We start from the raw sequence: 19562 nt of genomic DNA, 5'->3' as shown, positions 1-19562 counted from the left end.
AACCCTCGCTCTGAGCCCCATCGCAGCACGCATTTGTGCGTTGCCCACGCTCAAGGGTTCGGAAGGCTTCCCCTGCGTCACCGTCTTCCAAATGCCGCCGGGTGGATGAGTGGCTCTTTTTTGCCACGTTCCAGATGGAGAAAGCGAGGCTAGGCGGGAATGGCACGCTTAAGGCCATCAGCTGCATTCCTGGACGAGGGGAGAATGAAACCAGCACCCCTGCATTGTAGCTGTTTCTTAGACACCCTCATTCCCCACCCTCTGCGACCATGAGCCACGCTTCTGGCTTGCCGCTGAACTTTAGCCCCTCGTTAAGCAATTGTTCTGAAGATTATTGGAACAATGTTTATTGACCAACGGTGTTAGAAATTAGTTTACTCCCCTCAACCAAAGATACAAGCAGCCAGTTTTGCCCAAAGGTGGATGATAAAATACAGTTCATTAAATACTGCAGAGTTCCTCTCTTCCGCTCGGGGCCACGTCGAGAGAGGGAGGAGGGGACGACCAGGCTTGTCCATGTAACGCTCGGCCACAGGTGTGCACAAGGAAACGTGCGCGCAGGTCTGTAAAGTAAAGGTGGCTGTGCAGCATCCGGGGACTACAAAGCCCCCCGGCAATGCTTCCATGAACCCAGGGAGACAAGGGTGTTCTTGGAGAGCTCTCTGCATCGCAGGGATGGGCTGCTGCCTTTTCCCCTCTCCTGCATGGATTAGTGGAGGAAGGCACTCGCTGGGGGAATCCGTGTCTTACCCAAGAACTGGTGTCAGACTTCCCGAAACAGTCCTAGTGAGCAGCTTGGAGCAATAACAAACTGAATGCCAGAAAGCCTCCTGCATTTTCTCAGAGCAGCTTCCTTCCAGCAGGACTGCCTGTCCCAAGAGTATTTAGCAACCTGATTTGCCCCACTGAACGTTGGGGTCTGTTTCCAGGCCGCTACAAGTCCTCAGAGATACCCCAAAAGTAAATGCGCCTCCCCCCCCCCCCGAAATGGGACTACTTGGCTTTGGAGACGGTGAGGGGCTCCCTCTGGCAATGAAGGGAATCCGGCTGCTCCTCGCGGGCGCGGTGCTGCCACACTCTCTCCTCCAGCTGCTGGGACCGCCCGGCATCACCACCGAGGGGCTGCCGACGCTGCAGGCTTGGCCCGTTGTCCGGTATGGTCAGGCACGATGGCTAAACAAAGGATTTCACCAGGCAGACCATGTGGTCGACCCCACAGGCTACATCCACCACCTCGCCGGGCAGCGTCACCTACACAAGGGGAAACAAACCCCTGACATAAATATTTCCTTTCTCGAGGTAAAAGCAAGAGCTTCTAGATCAGTAAGGCACGCATGGACCGGACTGTCCACATGGAGTCATCGTGGCAACGGTGCCTGGGGCTCGGCATCCCGTCCGTCCCAGGACCACCGCCATGCAGACGGGCCTGAGATCGTGCGGCTCCACCCAGGCGCCCGGGTCTGGTTTTGTCCTCTCAGGGCCAGGAGGTGGAGAGGTGGGAGTAAAATGGAGAGTCTGCCACGGGCAGAAGCTGCTGTGCACCTTGGCCCATGGATGCAGCAACCCCACACCTGTTAGCCCCAACAGGGCATTCCTTGAGCAGACAGGTACATTAGCTCTTGACCCGGTAGGCAAGTCAGCACTGCAATGCCCTGACTCGCCCGGAGTGACTCCTGTGGCTAAGAAAACGAGACGATTTGCTCTCCGAGAACTTGGAATCCTCAGCTCCTGCTTACGATATAAGAGTTCCCCCTTCTGCCTCTGCCCTTCTCTCTCCCCGCCGCTAAGAGAAAATTCCGCTTCCTTGGCAAGTGTTGGGCCGATGGCCCCTGGTGCCCCCCAGCTGAGCAGGTGACTTTGACCTCCTGGTCCGAGTCTTGAATGGAGGAGGGCGACCTCTGCCACGACGGGGACTCCAACCTGGCCCAGCAGGGCCTGCAGCAAGAGCAGAGAACCGATGGCCCTCTGGACGCTGGGCATGAGCTCCGCATGTGTAAGGATCTAGGAAGTTTCCCCCGGACCTGCTGCATCATCTCCCCCCTCCCCCGCTTCACATGGGCAGCCCAGGGATGCAGCCCTGGACTCCTGCTGTGCACACAAACACACTCTCCCTCCAAGCGCCTTTCTTTCCACGCCAGCTGGCGGCATCCCACACAAGAGCACGGGGGAAAGGGGGCGCTGCTTGTGTAAAAGCAAATTTGGAAAAGGACCTCTCTTACAGCTCCCCTTTCAGGGAGGCGGCCGAGAGTCGCGGCCCAAATGATGCTTGGCTTGACTTGGCAGCTTCCTGACCTATTTCTTGGCTCCCCTGCCGAGGCCAGAGGTGAAAAACGCCCGTCAGGAGGAGCCCGCTGTCTCTCTCCATCTGTCACTCCCATTCGGAACTAGGCCAAGTCCACGGGATCTTGCCCTCCCTTAGCAAGGGCCCTGTGGATTTTCCAAGCATCCGCTCTGGTGGCAGGCAGCATTCCCGCGGAAATGAGACGGGGCTGCTGGGTGCTGAATCCAAGGCCCCATCCACGCCATGCCTCCTGTTCAGGGCTTAACTGGAAAACCCCACTAAGTAGCATTCCTGCCAAAAATAGGCATCCACTGGTGAAAAGCGGTGATCTTCAATGTTATTTGCGGGTGGGGGAGGGGGAGCTCATAGCTCAGTGATATCCAATTGGCTGCTGGACCCCCCAAAACAGTCACATGAAGCCCAACTACCTGCGGAATCCTGGCCGGCAAAGGTAGCCCGACTTTGGAGCCGAGCTAAGAGCCCTGCTAGGTTAGGCTGAAGGTCTAACGAACTCGGCATCTGTTTCTTCGAGCGGCCCAGCCCTGGAAGGCCTGCCAAAAGGGCAGGAGAGAGACGGTCGTCCTTCTCAGTGGTTCCCGGCACCCGGTTTTCAAAGGCACGTTGATTCCTGCCCGGGAGCTGCCTCTGGACATCATGACTGGTGGAACCCGCCTCCTCGGCACGTCTAACACCTTTGTAAAGTCATTCGCACGTCTTTGGGCAGGCAACTCCCAATGTTAACAACCTGGCTCTTTTCCTTTTCACCACCCTTTCTGTATCACCCCTTTGCCAGAGCTCTCTGGGCAGTCTGCGATACAAAAATATCAAAGCCCTTACTAAGAGGTGCAATGAAGGTGTGAAACAGAGTTCTTTGGGAAGCGGTTTCAGAATATTTCACGGGGAAGGGACCTCCAAGGTGTTGACTTGCAACATGGCCATGAATATTCCTTCCTGAGGATTCCGTGTGAACTGTGATGCTCCCAGAATCATATAAGGCCCCCACGTTACAATCCTGGAGCTGGCGAAATCCTTGCCCACGGTTGCTAGATGCGGATGTCACACTAAACTGTGGTTTGGCATGGCGGGGCATTCCACCCTGTCTCTTTCTTTGATGCCAGTGCCAGGTGGAGTGTGAAAGTAACCATATTTAAGATCAAACACAGGTCAGGGAGAGGATTTCAAAGAGGGTCACTTCCAAGTGGGCTTGCTTGGGTCTGGACAAAGTTAAGAGACACAGCGGGATGACAGGACAGGCTGTGATTAATGCAAAGCAGAAGGGCAGCTCCCGCCCGTGACAGAGGAGGAGGAGGAGGCAGGGAACAGAAGTGTGGACGCGCGGAGGAAGGCTCAGCTCATTCACCCCTGGCTAACCCACCCGCAGTGTGACGTCCGGTTGCAGGCGAGGTACTCCGATCGTCGAGGCTAGTGGCGCCGCCCAGCTGGGGGCCACGGGGACTACTCACCCTCCACGGGAAGTATTGATCTTCCATTCGGCCGATTCCCAAGCACCCCCGCACATTCTTGCCCCACGCGAAGAGCTCTCCTCTGTCTGCAAACGGGCAAGAGGCATCACACCGTCACTCAGGGCACCTCCTGCAGGCAACGCTGGGCACAGGGTAAATTCTAAATCCGTTCGTTCTGCTGCTTCGAGGTGCCCTCTACTAAACCCCGACCCCAGCCCCTTCCGCCCTGCACAGAACCTTCTTGCCTGTCTGTCCCCTCCGCCTGCTGTCCGCTCAGATCTTAGCCACTGACCGGCTTTCCTGGGAAACAGAGCCAAAGAACATTCACCACAATGCTAACAGACGTGTTGTTCTTTTGTTTTAAGCTTGTAAAAGCTTGTCTGTACCATTAAGGGAAGAGAGAAGCGACACACCAAAGTTCCCACTTCCTGCTGCTTTGCTGCCCCCTGCAGGGAGTCCCTGGGTATCCGGCTTGCTGGAGGCAGCATGCACCACATTTGTCCTGCCCGTGAAAGCGTTCCGAGCCCTCCTCTTCCGCTTTCCACTTTACAGAGTCCGGCTTGGCTCATCAAAGCCATACCTCACTGCACCAGATTCTTGGGCTACTCCCATCCTTCCCTCGGCCTCCTCGGCACACACCAGCGCTTCTTTCCAGCCTCCCCTTGCCCCTGCACATGCACAGCATGAACCCCACCGTGATGCAGTTGGACTACAACTCCCATCAGCCTTAGCCAATATGCATGGGAGTCGCGGCCCCCCAGATGTGGTTCATTTGCACGTTCCCCATCTCCACTCAAGAGCCTTTGCTCACTGGCACGCTGGGTGCCTGCACAGTTAAATGTTGGTGAGGATTCCAAGTGCTCAGGCCTCACAGACCAACCCCCAGTTTTCGGCCAGCCAGGCTGAGACACGAGAGGAGGCCGACATGAGGTTCTGAGCAAACGGCTTCCATTCCGGCCACTGCCAGAAGGCGGTGCTAACAAAGAGCAATTGGGACCCACAGAGAGCTGCCACAAATACGACGGCGGGATTAGAGAGGGATCTTCCATCGTAGGAAACACGGAACCCGGCGCTGGGAAGCTTCTGCCTCGTCCTCAGACTTTGGAACAAGGCAGGGAGAAAAGTTCCCATAGGGTGGTAAGACGGCAGCTGCAATTCTATACCGGCTTCCTTGCGAGTCTCCTGGACCCCAGAGGGACCTAAAACCGCCAGGCACTTACTAGTGATAGCAGCAAACTGGCTGAGCCCACAGCGGATCCGAACCACGTGGACATCCGGGCTGAGGTCGGACAAGCCAAAGAGGGTGGGCGGGATCATCTCGGGGGTGGCCGTTTCCATCAGCTTTGGGCCTTTTCCGAGGATGCCGTAGCCCCACACAAACACGTGGCCCTCCTCTGGAACGGATGAAAAAGGTGGCTTTAGCAAGGACACGTCCCGTCCTTCGCACACGTGCAGCCAGCAAGACCTCACAGCTGAACATTTTATCTGTCAGAGGCAAGTACCCCCCACTTAGCCTCGTCCCCTGTCCGCTGGAAAGGAGAGAATTCAGCTGCCACCACAAGTAAAACTTTGCCAGCTGGACATTACGGTTGCTGAAACCCCCCCCCCCCCCAGCCTTTTGACTAGAGGGGCAACAATCCCATCATTCCTGCCAGCAGGAATGGGGTGACGGGAACCGCAGCCGGCCACACTTGGGAAGGCTAGATTAAGATGTGTAAAAAGAGAAAGGGGCGGCCCCTTCCGGCCCATCCCAGACAGCCACTGGCGGGCAGAAACAGCGCCCTGTCTTCCCCATGGTGGTTAGCCTGTGTCTTGCTTTATTTATGCTATTTTTAGATGTTTTGCAGGAGCACTCAGACGAGAGCAAGGTCAGCAACAGGCCGTAACAGCCAGCAAGCTTAGAGGAGATCAAGAATCTGCCTGGGACTCACAAGTCAACTGCACAGTATTTACATGGCTTTTAAGCACTGACGCTTTTAGGGGAGAGGCACCGGTCCATGGGAAGGGAACTTCACAGGGCTTGGGATGACCACCAAGCCCTCATGCACGTCAAACCTGAGACAGACCCTGCAGCAGATCTCGTGTGTGGCCAAAGCAATATGGGAGAAGGTCGTTCTTCAAGCAGATGGGTCCCAAGCAAGACCAGAAACACTCAAAGTTCCCGCAAACGAAAAAGGAAGACTTCCCCAGTGTGCTATTTTTCTAGAGAGGGATTTTATTTTGCGGGTCTAGGAAAAACGCTGGAATAGGTAAGCCCTCATGCAGGAAAACAAGGAAGACTAGAGTGTCAGGGAGAGATTTCTAACCGAACTTTCTTCCTGACTGCTTATTTTCCACATACAAGGGGGGTTTGGCATAAAACTGACAAAATATTTTGGCATAGGTCTGGCAGGAACATGGCAAAGTTGACACACAAAATCCAAGGCCATCTCTAGAATGCAGCACAGGAGTACAGGGTCTGCGACACAAAACCAGCCCAGAACCCCGGCAAAGGGTCTGGGGGGCACGCCAGGTTTGCGAGGCTGCAGCCAACACTCCTCCCTGCTTGGGTAGTGGAAGCCCCCTCGGGCTGACTCGCCACGTGCACTGAAATGACCTCTCGACCAACCGTCCCAATACTGGCTTCATCGGTCTGTGTCCATACAGGCACCACCACCATTTGCCCCCACCCATTTGCAAATCAAGACAGAACCCAAACTTGGGAGAAGCTGGGCTAGAAATGGCTCACCATTTACGACAGCGCTGATGGTGCCTCCACAGGCCGCTTCCTTCACTTTCCCAACCTGAAAGGGCAGGTGTCGTGGCACATTGACCTGCCGAAGACAGAAATTTGGGAGGTGGCCAACACACCATTTCCTTTCAGACGTTCAAGAGGACAAGTTCCACATTTGAGTCTGAAGCAGCAAAAACAAAGGAGCATAACAATTCAGAGCTTGACTTAAAAAATTCAAACCCTCAATCTTGACGGCCATGCCAGGGAAGCGGTTTGCAGAATCCAACAAAGCGATCACCTCCACTTGCATGGATTCTTTGTCCTTTTTTGTTTGAAGTGCAGGGGTCATGGCTGACGGCGCTACCAAGATCCCTGGTCAACAGGCCCCGCCAGTCACTCGGGGGTCTCACTCTCTGCACTGCTGTTCCAACAGCACGTCTTCCAGCTCCTATCCTGGCTGGCCTTTCCTTCAGCCAGCACCGAAGAGCCATTCCCCGTCCACCAAGCCTTCAAGCTCAGCCTTCCACCTCCTAAGGCGCAGGCCGAGCAGCTTCTCTCAGTTGTGGCTTGGTTGCTGCTGGATTCCTTTCCATGCCTCTGGCCAGGGTGATCCTTGGGGGCTGCTCTGACATTTTTGTTTTGTTTTGTTTGTTTGTTTGGAACATTTATATGCCGTCCCATTTGCAAAAAGCCTCGGGACGGCTTCCAAAACAAATAAACAATCATACAATTACCTTAAAAATCTAGAAACATCTCGGCCCAGATATAAAATCAATAAATACAATCAACAATTAAAATAACATTTAAATAAAAAGGTCTTGGCCTGGCGTCGAAAAATAAATAACGACGGTGCCAGGCGGACCTCTCTAGGGAGCGCATTCCATAGGTGGGGCGCCACCAAACAAAGGCCCTCCTCCAGGTACTCACCCTTCTAATATCTTTCGCGGAGGGTTCCCGGAGAAGGGCCTCTGCTGCCGATCTCAGGGGGCGGGAGGGCATATATGGACGCAAGCACTCCTTTAGATAACCAGGTCCCAAGTTGTTAAGAGCTTTATAGGTGATAACCAACACCTTGAATTGGGCCCGGACTTCAATGGGGAGCCAGTGAAGCTGATGGAGGACTGGAGTTATGTGAGCACAACGCCCAGTCCCTGTCAGCAACCTGGCAGCTGTTTTGCACCATCTGAAGTATCCGGACCATCTTCAAGGGCAGCCCCACATAGAGCGCATTACAGAAGTCTAATCGGGAAGTGACCAATGCGTGTGTTACTGTTGCCAGGCAGTCGTTCTCCAGGTAGGGATGCAGCTGATGGATCAGCCGAAGCTGAAGGAAAGCGCTCCTCGCCACCTGAGCTTCTAACGAGAGCTCTGGGTTGAGGAGCACTCCCAAGCTGCAGACCCTGTCCCTAAGAGGGAGTGCATCCCCATTCAGGACAAGGTCCAGGTCCCCTACCCCAAAGCCCGACCCACCTACCAACAGGACCTCTGTCTTGTCTGGATTGAGCTTCAGTTTATTGGCCCTCATCCAGCCCATTACCTCGGCCAGGCACCAGTTCAGTACAGCCACTGCCTCACCTGGATTGGTGGAAAACGAGAGGTAGAGCTGGGTATCATCAGCGTACTGATGATTCCACAGCCCACACTTCCTAATGACCTCTCCCAGCGCTTTCATGTAGATATTGAATAGCAAGGGGGGACAAAATGGACCCCTGCGGAACTCCCTGACATAGCAGAACTCCCCAGCACCACCTTCTGGAATCGGCCATTGAGATAGGAGCGGAACCACTGCAAAGCAGTGTCCCCTACTCCCAATCCCACTAGTCTATCCAGAAGGATACCATGGTCGATGGTATCGAAAGCCGCTGAGAGGTCAAGGAGGACCAACAGGGACGCACTCCCCTGTCTCTCTCCCTGCACAGGTCGACCAAGGCAGATTCAGTACCGTACTCGGGTCTGAAGCTGGACTGAAATGGGTCCAGATAATCAGCTTCATCCAAGAGAGCTTGAAGTTGTCCCACCACCACCTGCTCTAACACCTTGCCCAGAAACGGGATGTTGGCCACAGGTCTATAATTGGTGGCCATCTCTGGATCCAGGGATGCCTTCTTTAGGACTGGCCGGACTACCGCCTCCTTTAAAGGGGCAGGTACCTGGCCATCCCTCAGAGAGGCGTTGACAACCTCCAGGATCCAGGTCCCAATCGCGTCCTTGGCTTTCTTGAGTAGCCAAGATGGGCATGGGTCTAGTAAGCAGGTGGTAGGGCGTACTTGTCTAAGCACCTTGTCCACATCATCAGGCCGCAACAACTGAAACTCATCCATCAATTTTGGACCAGACGGCAACATTGGCACCTCCTCAGGAGGTTCTGAGTCACTAGTGGAGTCCAGCTCGTGACAAATCTGAGCGATTTTCTCCCTGAAATGCTTGGCAAAGTCATCACAGTGGGCCGTCAAGGGTGGTACAGAGTCTTTCTTGGGGCCCGGATGAACCAGCCCTTGTACCACCCGAAAAAGCTCCGCCGGACGGCATTGTGAGGAGGCAATGGAAGCGGAGAAGAATTTCTTTTTCACCACCCTCACCGCCACAGCATAGGCTCAATAATGAGCTCTCTAGTGGGTTCGGTCAGAGTCATCCCGTGATTTCCTCCACCTACGCTCTAGACGTCTCCCAACCCGCTTCATCGCCCATAGTTCAGGTGTATACCAGGGGGATGAATGGGCTCTGCCAGGTGGGAGAGGACACTTAGGAGCGATCGTGTCAATAGCCCTAGTCATTTCCCCATTCCACAATTCGACCAAGGCATCGACAGAAGCACCAGCCTTATCAACTGGGAATTCCCCCAAGGCCTTCAGGAATCCATCCGGATCCATCCGGCTCTGGGTGCGGACCAGCACAATCAGGTTCGCACCTTTACAGAGGAAAAGGCCGCTTTCAAGCTCAAACCTCATAAGGAAGTGATCTGACCATGACAGGGGTGTCTGATATAAATTCCTCATCCTCAGATCCCCCTCTTCCTGCCCCGTCAAGAAAACCAGGTCCAGAATGTGTCCACATTCATGGGTCAGGCCAGTGACATGTTGATACAGCCCCATGCCTGTCATGGAAGCCAAGAACCATCAGAACCATCTCGGCGTGGAGATTGAAGTCCCCCAGGACCATCATCCTGGGAGTCCTCAACACCAGATCCAAGATGATCTCCATCAGCTCAGGCAGGGAGTGTGTTGCGCAGAAGGGTGCATGGTACACCAACAGAATCCTCAATCTGTCTCGGTCGCCCAACACCAAGTGGGGGCATTCTAGACCTGGCCTCGAGAGAACAGGAAGCCCCGTGAGGAAAACAGAGGCTCAGTAAACCAAAGCGACCCCCCCCCCCGCCTCCAGGCGTGGTCGGTGCTCGACCAGACACCCAGGCGGGCACAGTTGAGAGAGGGAGACATCCCCCACCCACCCACCCAGGTCTCTGTGATGCAAGCCAGGTCGGCCCCCTCATCCATGATCAAATCGTGGATGAGTGATGATTTATTATGGACCGACCTGGCATTAAGCAACAGCACCGAGAGGCCCGGGGGGTGGTTGACAAGCCTACCTGGACATCTGGCCCCTGCCGGGGTGCAGTTCTTTTTCGAACCACTTGGATGACATCAAGCCCAAGGCCCCGAGCCTTGACAGGAACGGGACTTAAATGGGTCAGGAGTAAGTCCCAGCCTTCTCAATGTGCCACCCTAAACTGACTTCATCTGGACCCCTCACTTAATCCTCCCGGTTACGAGAGTCTCACAGGCAAGCGAGATCCCACCAGCCGAAGCTGCAAGGCCAGCCCAAGGCAAGTCATTTGGGTACCCAAAGCAGAAAGTCCCCCAACCCCCTTTGCTGGCCCGACACTAAAACTAATAACGAATGGAAGAGCCTCGTTCCGCTCTCTCGGGACAGGCAGAGGCAGCCCCCTGCGCTGCACGGGATGCTCACGTGTTGCGGAGACATGAATCCCACCCTAGCTGTCCTAACCTGGGTCGACTCCGTGACCGAAGCCAGCTGCAGGTATTCCGAGTTCCCCCAGCCAAAGAGGTCCCCGTCCTCAGACACGGCGAGGCAGCAATCCCCGCAGCTGGTCACCTGGCTGAGGCGGACGCCGGCAATGTCGCCGCCCACTCTTGTGGGGGTGCAGGAGATCTCGTAATGGCCCAGGCCTGGTTTCGAAAGGGAGCAAAACACACCTTCACATATCTCGACAGTGAAGCAGAGACGGCTGCAGATAAGGATCACTGCTGAACGTCCTCTGGGGACTCGGGAGGGCAGGGCGGTGTAGTGGCTACAGCACAGACCTGGACCTCAAGGCGCCTCTCCCAAGCCCCCACTCGCATGAAGCACGTTCCCAGTGACTTGGGGCCAGTCCCTCACCGAGCTGCTGCAAGCACCGAACAGGAGCAGAAGGGCTGTGGACACGGCCTCGAACTCCGTGGAGAAGTCGCAAATGAGCACCTCTCAAGAGTTGTGCAGCAGTATTAAGTGTCGACCTTTCGGGAAGGAGAAAGACTGCAGCTTCCTGTCCACCCAGCCACTCCCCTCGGCCGCCAGCCCCACAAAGCCATTAATTGTTTAGTACGTACACACACACACACACTTCATAAGGTGTGCCGAGAACTCATCTGAAGGGTGCTTACAACTCGAGAAACCAACAGTATTTGGCAGGCTTTTTCTCCGCCAGCCAGGAGTGAATGTTCTTAAGCGGAGACAGCACCCTGGGACGCTGTAGCCCAAGATGACCCCATGCTCCTGGGAAGGGGACTTGGGCCCCTTTACGGTCCCCAGATGCTTTTCGCAGGGAGGAGCCATATCCCTTTGTTCTTCTCATCCTTCCATCGCATGCGTAACAAGATGCCGGACAGAAGTGGCCGGGCGGTTGCCGATAGAAGAGCTGGGTGTGACCAGAGGCCTCACTGCTCTAATTCCCCACATGGGTGGGGGGTGGGAACCAGGTGGCAAGCTGGGAGCCCGCAGGATGGACCCTCCTGCCTCCTGCTGCAGGTGTACGGAGGCAACCGGCCATTGGGACTCACAGTCAGCGATCACCCTGGTGTCTCACACTCCTCCGGGGGAGGGGGGCTGAGTCCTTTGGGATCTCCTATTATGGGAGAGGGAGGCTGACCTCCCACTATCTAGTTGGCCATATACCTTGGCAGCCCTCTCCCACGCCCCTGCTGAGGCATTTGCCAAAGAAAACCACCACACACACCTTCCTTCCATCTCCTCACTGCCTGCTAGAGATGGAGAGTCATGGAAAAAACCCATGGGGGGTGAGGGAGAGATGCTTCTGCAGCACCCCTAGTTTCTGTGACAAAGAACCAGGGCCCCCCCACTCTCAACCCCCTGGGATCCGCCTACCTGTCTGGCCATCAGCTCCCCACCCGCAAGAGTAGAGCTCTCCTCTCTCAGTCCTAAAAAGGCTGTGATCCTGCCCACAGGCAACCTACGGGGGAAAAAGGCAAGCAGGAGCGGGATATCATGAAACGATCCCCTGAGGACACTGGCCAGCTGGGCAGCAAATCAATCGAGACACAACCCGTCCTGAAAAGCCGAGCCTTCTCCCGGCTTGAGTTACTCCTGCGCTCCTTGCACACGGACGTTTCCACATGTGAAAGCCTCATGCCCTTCAGATGTGTCGACAACTGTCCCCTCCAGGGCCAGTCAGTGGTCAGGAATGACAGGGGTTGTTGTCCACCACTCTTGCAGGACACTAGGGTAGGGAGTTCGGAATGAGACCAGGAACGCGTGGGATCAGCTCGCCTCCTCGGCTGGGAAGCTCCCTGGTCAGCCTCCCTCTCAGCCTGAACGACCCCAAAGGGTTGCTGTGAGGAAAACCGTCTGGCAAGGGTGGGGGGTTAGCTCATCCGTTCCCCCGTTACAGCTCTAGGACTATGGGCTGCAGTAGCTTCAATGCTGCACGCAGCTCAAGCGGCTTGGCCCCAAAAGACGTGCTGCCGGTTCTTTAGACCCCACAAGACCCTCTGAACGAATTGCCTTTGGCAAGGCAGGGGCGCCTTCCTGGAAAGCCATTTTGTATCACTGGTTTGGGACGCTGCAGAGCTCAGCGTGAGCAGCCGCCGTTCATGTAAGAAGTCCCAATTCCAGAAAGCTCCAGACAGGGCTGGAAAAGGCTCAGCCTGAGAGCCCAGCCTGACATGATCTAAGACCGCTCCCAATTTGAAGGTTCACCTGAAAATCGATCCGACGCGGCCAGAAGCAGCACACCAGGAATCATAGGAATTCAAGAGGAGTTACTCACCTGGACAACTCGGTCTTCAAAACCTTGCAACCTGTTAATTAGCTGGCTCTCACTGCATTTTGCCCGGAAAAGAACATAACAAGAAAGCAGAATAAGTCAGCAGGAACGTGCTCCCACTGGCTCTCCTCCACCCTCACCAAGGAAAAGAACTGAGAGGTGCCAAACTCAATTCTGACAGCATTTTAAAAAGTTTTACCCCCTACATTTTACACACCACCTTTCTGCATTACATTCTGGCATTTTAAATATTGGCTTATCACTAGGCCAGTGATGGCGAACCTTTTAGAGACTTGGGTGCCCAAACTGCAACCCAGAACCCACGTATTTATCGCAAAGTGCCAACACTGCAATAAAACCTGAAAATATCCAGTCCAAGAACATATATATATATATATATATATGTATGTATGTATGTATGTATGTAACTGGCAGCACACTGACAAGCCATGCGAAAGCTCGGACGAGTCGGGGCTAATGAGTTGCAGCTCATAACGTCATTGCCTGGTACCGCTACTCCTTTCCGAGCATGCGCATGGCCCCTATGTGCACTGTTATCCAATGCTCGGCTGCTGGGGAGATGCTGGGGCGACTGGGCTCGCGTGCCGATAGAGAGGGCTCTTCGCCACCACTGGCCTAAGCCTACCCTGGTGCACTCCCCTAACCCTAATATAGGGCTAAAATACCATTGAAAAGAGTGCGATTTTGAAAAAGGCTTCCTTGAGTAGCTTGTTCGGCACAGCTCAACATTTCTGCCCATTCTAAACACATTCAAACCATCCAAATCCTGCCAGGACACCTCAGTTGTCTAACCCTAACCCTACCCTGGTGCACACCCCACACCCTAATACAGGGCTCAAGTTCCACTGAGAAGAGGGCGATTTTGTGGCATGCGTGCCACAGGTTCACCACTCCTGCACTAGGCTCTTGCGAGGTCAAGGAACTGGTAGCTGGTGGCTTGGTTGACCAGAAGAGGTTTGAGAGCACCTCCTGCAAGCAAATGTGGTGGAAGTAGTAAATGTCAAGGCAAAGGAACCAGATTAGCCCTGCTTTTCCCCACTAAACATCTGAATGGCGTGGAAGCTACCTAAGCCAGGCACAGCCACCCTGTGACTCCTTTCAAGTTTGGCAAACCTGCTCTGGAGGTACATTAGAGGAAACTAAAGATGGACTCACCTGTAAATTTCACCTTCGATCACTTTTCGGCCACACTGCCCGTAGGAGTTGTTGCCCATGCTGAAGACTGAAACAAAGGCAAGGGATGCCATCAGACAAGCACCAAGCACCTCCCGGGCCACGTGGTTCAGGGTAAGAGGCTCCTCCTTTGGACATCCACCACCTGACCACCTCCCCCCATTTGCCCATAATGCAAACACGGAAGAGAACGTGTTGCTGGTTGAAAAGACGGGATTGCACAGCAGCAGGCAAGCATCTCTAACAGCAATGTGCGGAGTCAATTCATGGGGCCGGCCGTGTGGGAAAAGCAAGAGCAGGCCTAAAAACGCATGCACACAGAAACTCCAGCTGCCCAAAAGTCAGTACTGCAAAGCAGCTTTCCTGAAGCTGAAGACAGAATCAGAGCGAGTCAGAAGGGGCCTCCTGGGCCATCTAGTCTGACCCCCGGCTCCAGCCGGCTCCGCTCATGACATGCCTACTCCGTGCGTGTCAATACAGGGCTACTGCCATTACCTCCTTCGGCATCCGTCAGCACCAAGGAATGTGCTCTCCCACAGGATACCTGCAAAACCCGAGTCTGCTGAGGCCTGTCCAGGGGCAGTGGGACAGGGCTGGGCTCCAAGACATAGTGGTAGCCTTTAGCTTTGTTGTACATGTAACAAAAGAGAAACACATTGCGTAAGAATATATCCATGAGTCCTTTACACAGTACACACAGAGTACAGTCAATCACCGTGGTGGGACTCCCAGAATGCTGGGAGTGCCTGGAACCCAAAGAACGGTCTTTGTCTGACACCAGGTGATCCCCACCCCTGCCCACCGTTTTAGCTGCAATTTTAAATCTGTGGACACTTTTCCTCCCCTTCCAGGAGCTGTTTTCATTTATATGTACGTTTTCAGAGTTAGTCTTTTTTGTACACCAATATGACCAAAAGCCATTTAAGCATACCAATAAAAGAAGCTTACTCCTGTTTAAAATAAAATAACAATACAATACAATACAATAAGCCTGGGTTTAAAAGAAACAGTGTTGCAAAAGGTACAAGCCTCAGCAACCCTTTGCATACATACTCCGGTCTTTCCTGCTCTGGTGATATCCGATTTGGGAATCGGTGTTCAGGCCCGTGCCCCAGACCTTGGTGAGATCAGTCTTTCTGGAGGACAGGAGTGTGAATCCGTAGCCGCAGGCAACAGATGAGATCTTTCAAAGCAAGACAGAAGCAGATATTGGCTCTGGTGAAGCACTGATGAAAGGGGGGAGAGGGAGAGATGAGGAGGAGCACAAAGAGCGCTTGCAACCTGGGGAGGAACGGAAAAGGTGAACCAGTCTTGGGAGCCACGTCCAACTGGGCCCCTTGCAGCCGAGTGACTAGACATGTGGAGGAAGAGGGAGGGGAGACGGTGGCCCTGCCTCCACACAGTCCAGCTGCATGCCAGCTGCAGAGGGAGGGAGGCTCATTCTCCATCACCATCACAAGCACGCGGGGCACGGGTGAAGAGAGGGACAAACTCCACCAGTCGGCTTGGCAGACTTTCTCACGGCATAGTACAACCGCCAGCAATCGGACAGTTTGAAGCCCAACGCATCTGGAGACGGTTGCACAGGGAGAGCTTTGACACAGTGCTTCCTGTGCCTCATCTTTCCTAAGAAGAGACCAGTTCACTCCCGAATTACCATCTACTAAGATCTGCCTCAGCTCAGACATCACTGTACATTTCACATAAGATGAACAGCAGCAGATGTAGAAAATTTAAAATCAAACCACATCTGCTTTCGAAAGATATATAGGTAAGATGCAGGAGTGGCACAGTTATGAATCAAGACAGCGTTCCATGGAAGGGCCACGAGGGGTGGGGGAGGGGGTTTCACTAGCAAGTTTTCACTGAAGGATTGATTACAGCCAGGCAGGGAATAAGTACCATTTTAGGTGACAATAGAAAGACTCCATATTGCACAGAATGGAAGGAATTACTCCTACAATGTTCTCCCCATATTCATCAGTATTAAAATATATGAATGTAGCACTCGGCCAAACCAGCGTTGTCTGCTCTGACTGGCTGCATCTTCCCTGAGCCGGGAGCAAGACGCTCTCTTCCAGCCCTTCTCTGAAGAGTCTAAGGACTGAACCCACAGCCTTCTGCCTTCCTTGCCAGAGGAGCTTCTTGCCTTGCACGCAATTCTTCCTCTCGCTCTCCACCGCCCTGCCAGTGCCGCTGCCACTGCCTCTCATGCAAATGCACAATATTCCCAACCATTCTGCAATCCAGCCTTTCATTTATGCATTGCCTGGTGACCACAAGCGATCAAGAGCTTCTTGCAGGTGAGTGAGGCTGAAAGAGAAGTGGGGTGCTCCACCTACGCTCCACCAGCCCTCCTCAGGTCTGACCTGTCAACACTAACCTGCTCTTGGCCTTCTCCAAAGCTAGCAGCAAGCTGCCCCAGCCCTTGGGTGTTTTCCGAGTACCAGGCAGACCTTTTCAGCTTGCCCAGTCCGCACACCCTCTACCAGGGCCCTATAAGGCCCTGTCCACCATGCAAACGAGCTGCACACTTCCCAGGGTAACACAAGTCCATCTAAACCAGTCCTGAGTGCATGAAAATGCAGAAAAAGAGCATAAAAGCATTTTTCCCCTTAAAAAGCAAATATTTGGCTACCAGGTCATTACGCTTCTGTCCTGCCCTTCCTCCAAAGTGCTATGGGCAGGAATTGTCTCTCTACTTTCATGCCCAAATGAGGATTTGAACAGGGGTCTCCACAATCCTAACCCCCCCTTAACTGTTTCATCCGGCTGCCCCAAACCAATGCTTTCTAGGCAGTGGGCCCCTTTAATTTGCAAACTGTATTACAGAGCAGTTTAAGAAAATGATGGGGTGGGTACAGGGCAGCTGCTGCTATACAGGATTCCTTCTTTCCTGTAGCTTTCCATTTCCCCTCAAAGCTCAGCCCACTTCTGTGCTCACACTGCACATGTTCAGTGCCTATTTCAGGATATCCATACACAGAGCTGTCCTGGGGCACAATCCAATGCCTCTGCACTCTCAGTGTAAGCTCCAAGGCTCACATACACGCAATACATGGAGCGGAGCAGGACGGCAGCATTCTCCACCCTGCCCCATGTATTTATTCTAGGCAGCTACTTGCAGCCATCCCGACTTAGCACCAAAGAGGAGGAGGGACCGAGCCTGTGGCACCAAGAGGAACCAGTAAGCATCCTCATCCTGGGATGCCCCTATTTGGCCGCTCCAAGTTCCAGCTCACAGATTCTCGGGGCCAGGGCTCTGAAGGGCCCAGACTACGTTGGGAGGCCACAGCACAGTGGTCCTAGGCTGCTCCCCACCTCCCAAAAAACCCCAAAACCAACCGCTTTCTGTATTTCCCCGCTCTTTGGGTTCTCCCGGTCCACTGCCGCTTCCCTCTTGTAGATGGTGTTGCTGCCGCGGCTACAGTAGAGCCTACACACGAACATCAGGCAGACGGCAAGCACGTCCTTTGCCCCTCACCTTCTCCTCCAGTTCCAGGCGGTACGGCGTGGCCTGGACCCTCCTCCGCTTCTTCCAGGCAGCATCCGGGACAACGAAGCTGGGGATGCCCAGCGCCCCCGAGTAAGAGAAGCCCCAGACAAACACACGGTCCTTTCTCTTGGCCTGCGCGCCCACGTACTGGACGATGGGGGCGGCCTCGTCGGCTTCCCGGATGGCCCTGGCCGTGCTCTTCCCGGCTGCCTCGGCCAGGCCTCTGGACGGCGCCTCCAAAAGAAGCCTCCGCGGGGCGCTCGGGGAGGCCCGGCGAGGGTCCCCCGGCGAGCCGCGGCAGGGAAGCAGACGCAGGGCGCCTTCCAGCAGCCCGCTCGGGCGGAGCGAGAGCGCCCCCACGGCCGGCCTCGCCAGCAACGGCCCCACCCGCCCCATGACGCCGCGGCCGGCCACCTCACCACGGCGCCCCTCGCCTCCCGGCCGGCGCCATCTTGCCCCCCCTTTCCCCTTCCGAACTTCCGCTTCCTGCACGCAGGCGCAGGCGCAGTCCGACTGCCCCCGGCACCGTGACCCCTACCCATTCGGCGTAACGCGGCCGGCTGCTGTGCGCAGGCGCACAGGCGACCTGCCCGCGGCGGCCATGACTCGATAGGCAAGAGCCGGGCGCCTCCGTCCCTCTGCCCGCTTCTCATTCGCTAGTGGCATGTCACGTGGGCTGGGCTGGACCCCGGAGGCACGTGCTGGAGGCATTTTGCTAGCGATGCTGCGGGAGGTAAGACGCTGCAAAATTATGCCCGTTTTCCTGGGAGTAAGCTCCATGTTGCGCAACGGGATTTACATATGAGTAGACATGTGCAGAACTGCATTGCTGAACGAACACTTTTTGAAGAAATAAAAACGGAACAATTCTTATAATTAAACACGAAACAGTTATTATAATTAACACAATGATGCGCTATCAGATTAATATCGAATTGATATCACAGACTCCTTACAGACTTCCCCGCCAATATAGCCCCGATAAAGTAATAAGTATATGCCCGTTGCATAGACCAAGCCCCTCGTGGAATATGATGGAGTAGCGCTGTAGGCTGATTTTCCTCTCGTTCTTCGCATTGCAAGTTGCCAGACCCCAAGAGGAATCCTGGCCCTGCTAGGATGATATATGCGTTATTTTAAAAACAGATTTTCCTCTCCTACCTGGTTGCCAGCCCTTTTGGAAGCTCATAGCTCTTTAGAGAGAAAGGGATGTTTTGGTAACGAAAGAAGTGACTTTGGGAGAGTGGCAGGAAAGATGCTCAGACTTTCAGAAGGTGGCCCCAGGTTCTAGGAGCTTCAAAACGGGATGAGACAGATCATGAGAGAGGATGCATCTAGCAAGAACTATGGCACAGAGCACTGGGACAGTGGAGGTCCAGGTTCTAGTCCTCACTGAGCTTGCTGGATGACTTTGGACTAGCCACTGAATCTCAGCTTGACCTGCCTCACAGGGCTCTTGTGAGGATAAAATAAGAGCGGAGGTGGATTGTGTAAGCTGCTTTGGATTCCTTGAAGGAAAAAAGGTGGGATATAATACGAATGAATGAATGGCTATTATTGCTTGCTTAAGAAGATAGATTTGGATGCATTTTGGGTCCCTGGGTGATTTAGAGTAGATCTGCAAGGAATCCAAACATTTGATAGTCACTGGAAGAACATGAGCTGGCAGCTACGTAGCTGAACAGAAGGACGTCACTCAGTTCTAACTGCTCCAAACAAGTTTCTGGGCTTGGCATTCTTTAATCCAAAAGTGTCTCCTTTTCTGACTGGGCTGCCATGGCCGGATCTCCCTGGAGTCCAAGGCAAAGTCGGTTCTGAGGGCTGAAGTCTCCCACCGTTCGTACCAAGAAGCTCTCTGGGACTGCAGCTCACTCGAGGCAGCCACGACTCTCAGCCGAGCCCACCTCACGGGGCTGCTACGAGGGTGACATGGAGAGGAACAGACCCTTGCGAACTACACCGCGCTCCTTGCAAGAGGAGGAAAGGTGGGGTGTAAATGAAATGATCTGCAGCGCAATAATTCAGCATCGAAGGAAAGCTGTCGGGCTTGCAATCAAATCCTCAGGCCCACGAGGCCCATCATCCCCATCATTGCCCCTGATGGCTGTGGCTGATGGGACCTGTAGGCCTGACCT

General features: G+C 54.4%; 1 protein-coding gene across 2 annotated transcripts; it reads right to left on the bottom strand.

Moving 5' to 3' along the window:
- Positions 1–331: 331 nt before the first annotated feature.
- On the bottom strand, positions 332–17831 carry RCC1L (RCC1 like). 2 transcript variants are annotated; one of them, XM_044430064.1, is made up of 12 exons: positions 17416–17831; positions 14985–15114; positions 14427–14555; positions 13914–13980; positions 12741–12792; positions 11840–11924; positions 10463–10644; positions 6473–6557; positions 4965–5138; positions 3745–3830; positions 1160–1251; positions 332–1117 (listed from the first exon to the last, which is right to left on the bottom strand). In XM_044430064.1, exons 1-11 carry the CDS (start codon positions 17821–17823, stop codon positions 1174–1176), a joined length of 1476 nt encoding a protein of 491 aa, XP_044285999.1. In that variant the 5' UTR covers positions 17824–17831; the 3' UTR covers positions 332–1117; positions 1160–1173. The 2 variants fall into 2 exon arrangements, with proteins under 2 accessions (XP_044285999.1, XP_044285998.1); XM_044430063.1 differs by having other exon boundaries at positions 332–1251.
- Positions 17832–19562: the final 1731 nt, after the last annotated feature.

The sequence above is a fragment of the Varanus komodoensis genome, unplaced genomic scaffold, assembly GCF_004798865.1.
Source record: "Varanus komodoensis strain SLA01 unplaced genomic scaffold, ASM479886v1 scaffold20_1, whole genome shotgun sequence".
NCBI classification, from domain to species: domain Eukaryota; kingdom Metazoa; phylum Chordata; class Lepidosauria; order Squamata; family Varanidae; genus Varanus; species Varanus komodoensis.
This window is presented reverse-complemented; position numbering and strand designations above follow the sequence as displayed.

Coding starts and splice junctions, on each gene's coding strand:
- RCC1L (XM_044430063.1), bottom strand. CDS start 17,823: ATGGGGCGGGTGGGGCCGTTGCTGGCGAGGCCGGCCGTGGGGGCGCTC. Junction 12,793..13,913: donor ATCGAAGGTGAAATTTACAG/GTGAGTCCATCT, acceptor GGCAAAATGCAG/TGAGAGCCAGCTAATTAACA. Junction 6,558..10,462: donor CGGTCACGGAGTCGACCCAG/GTTAGGACAGCT, acceptor TGTCTTCGGCAG/GTCAATGTGCCACGACACCT.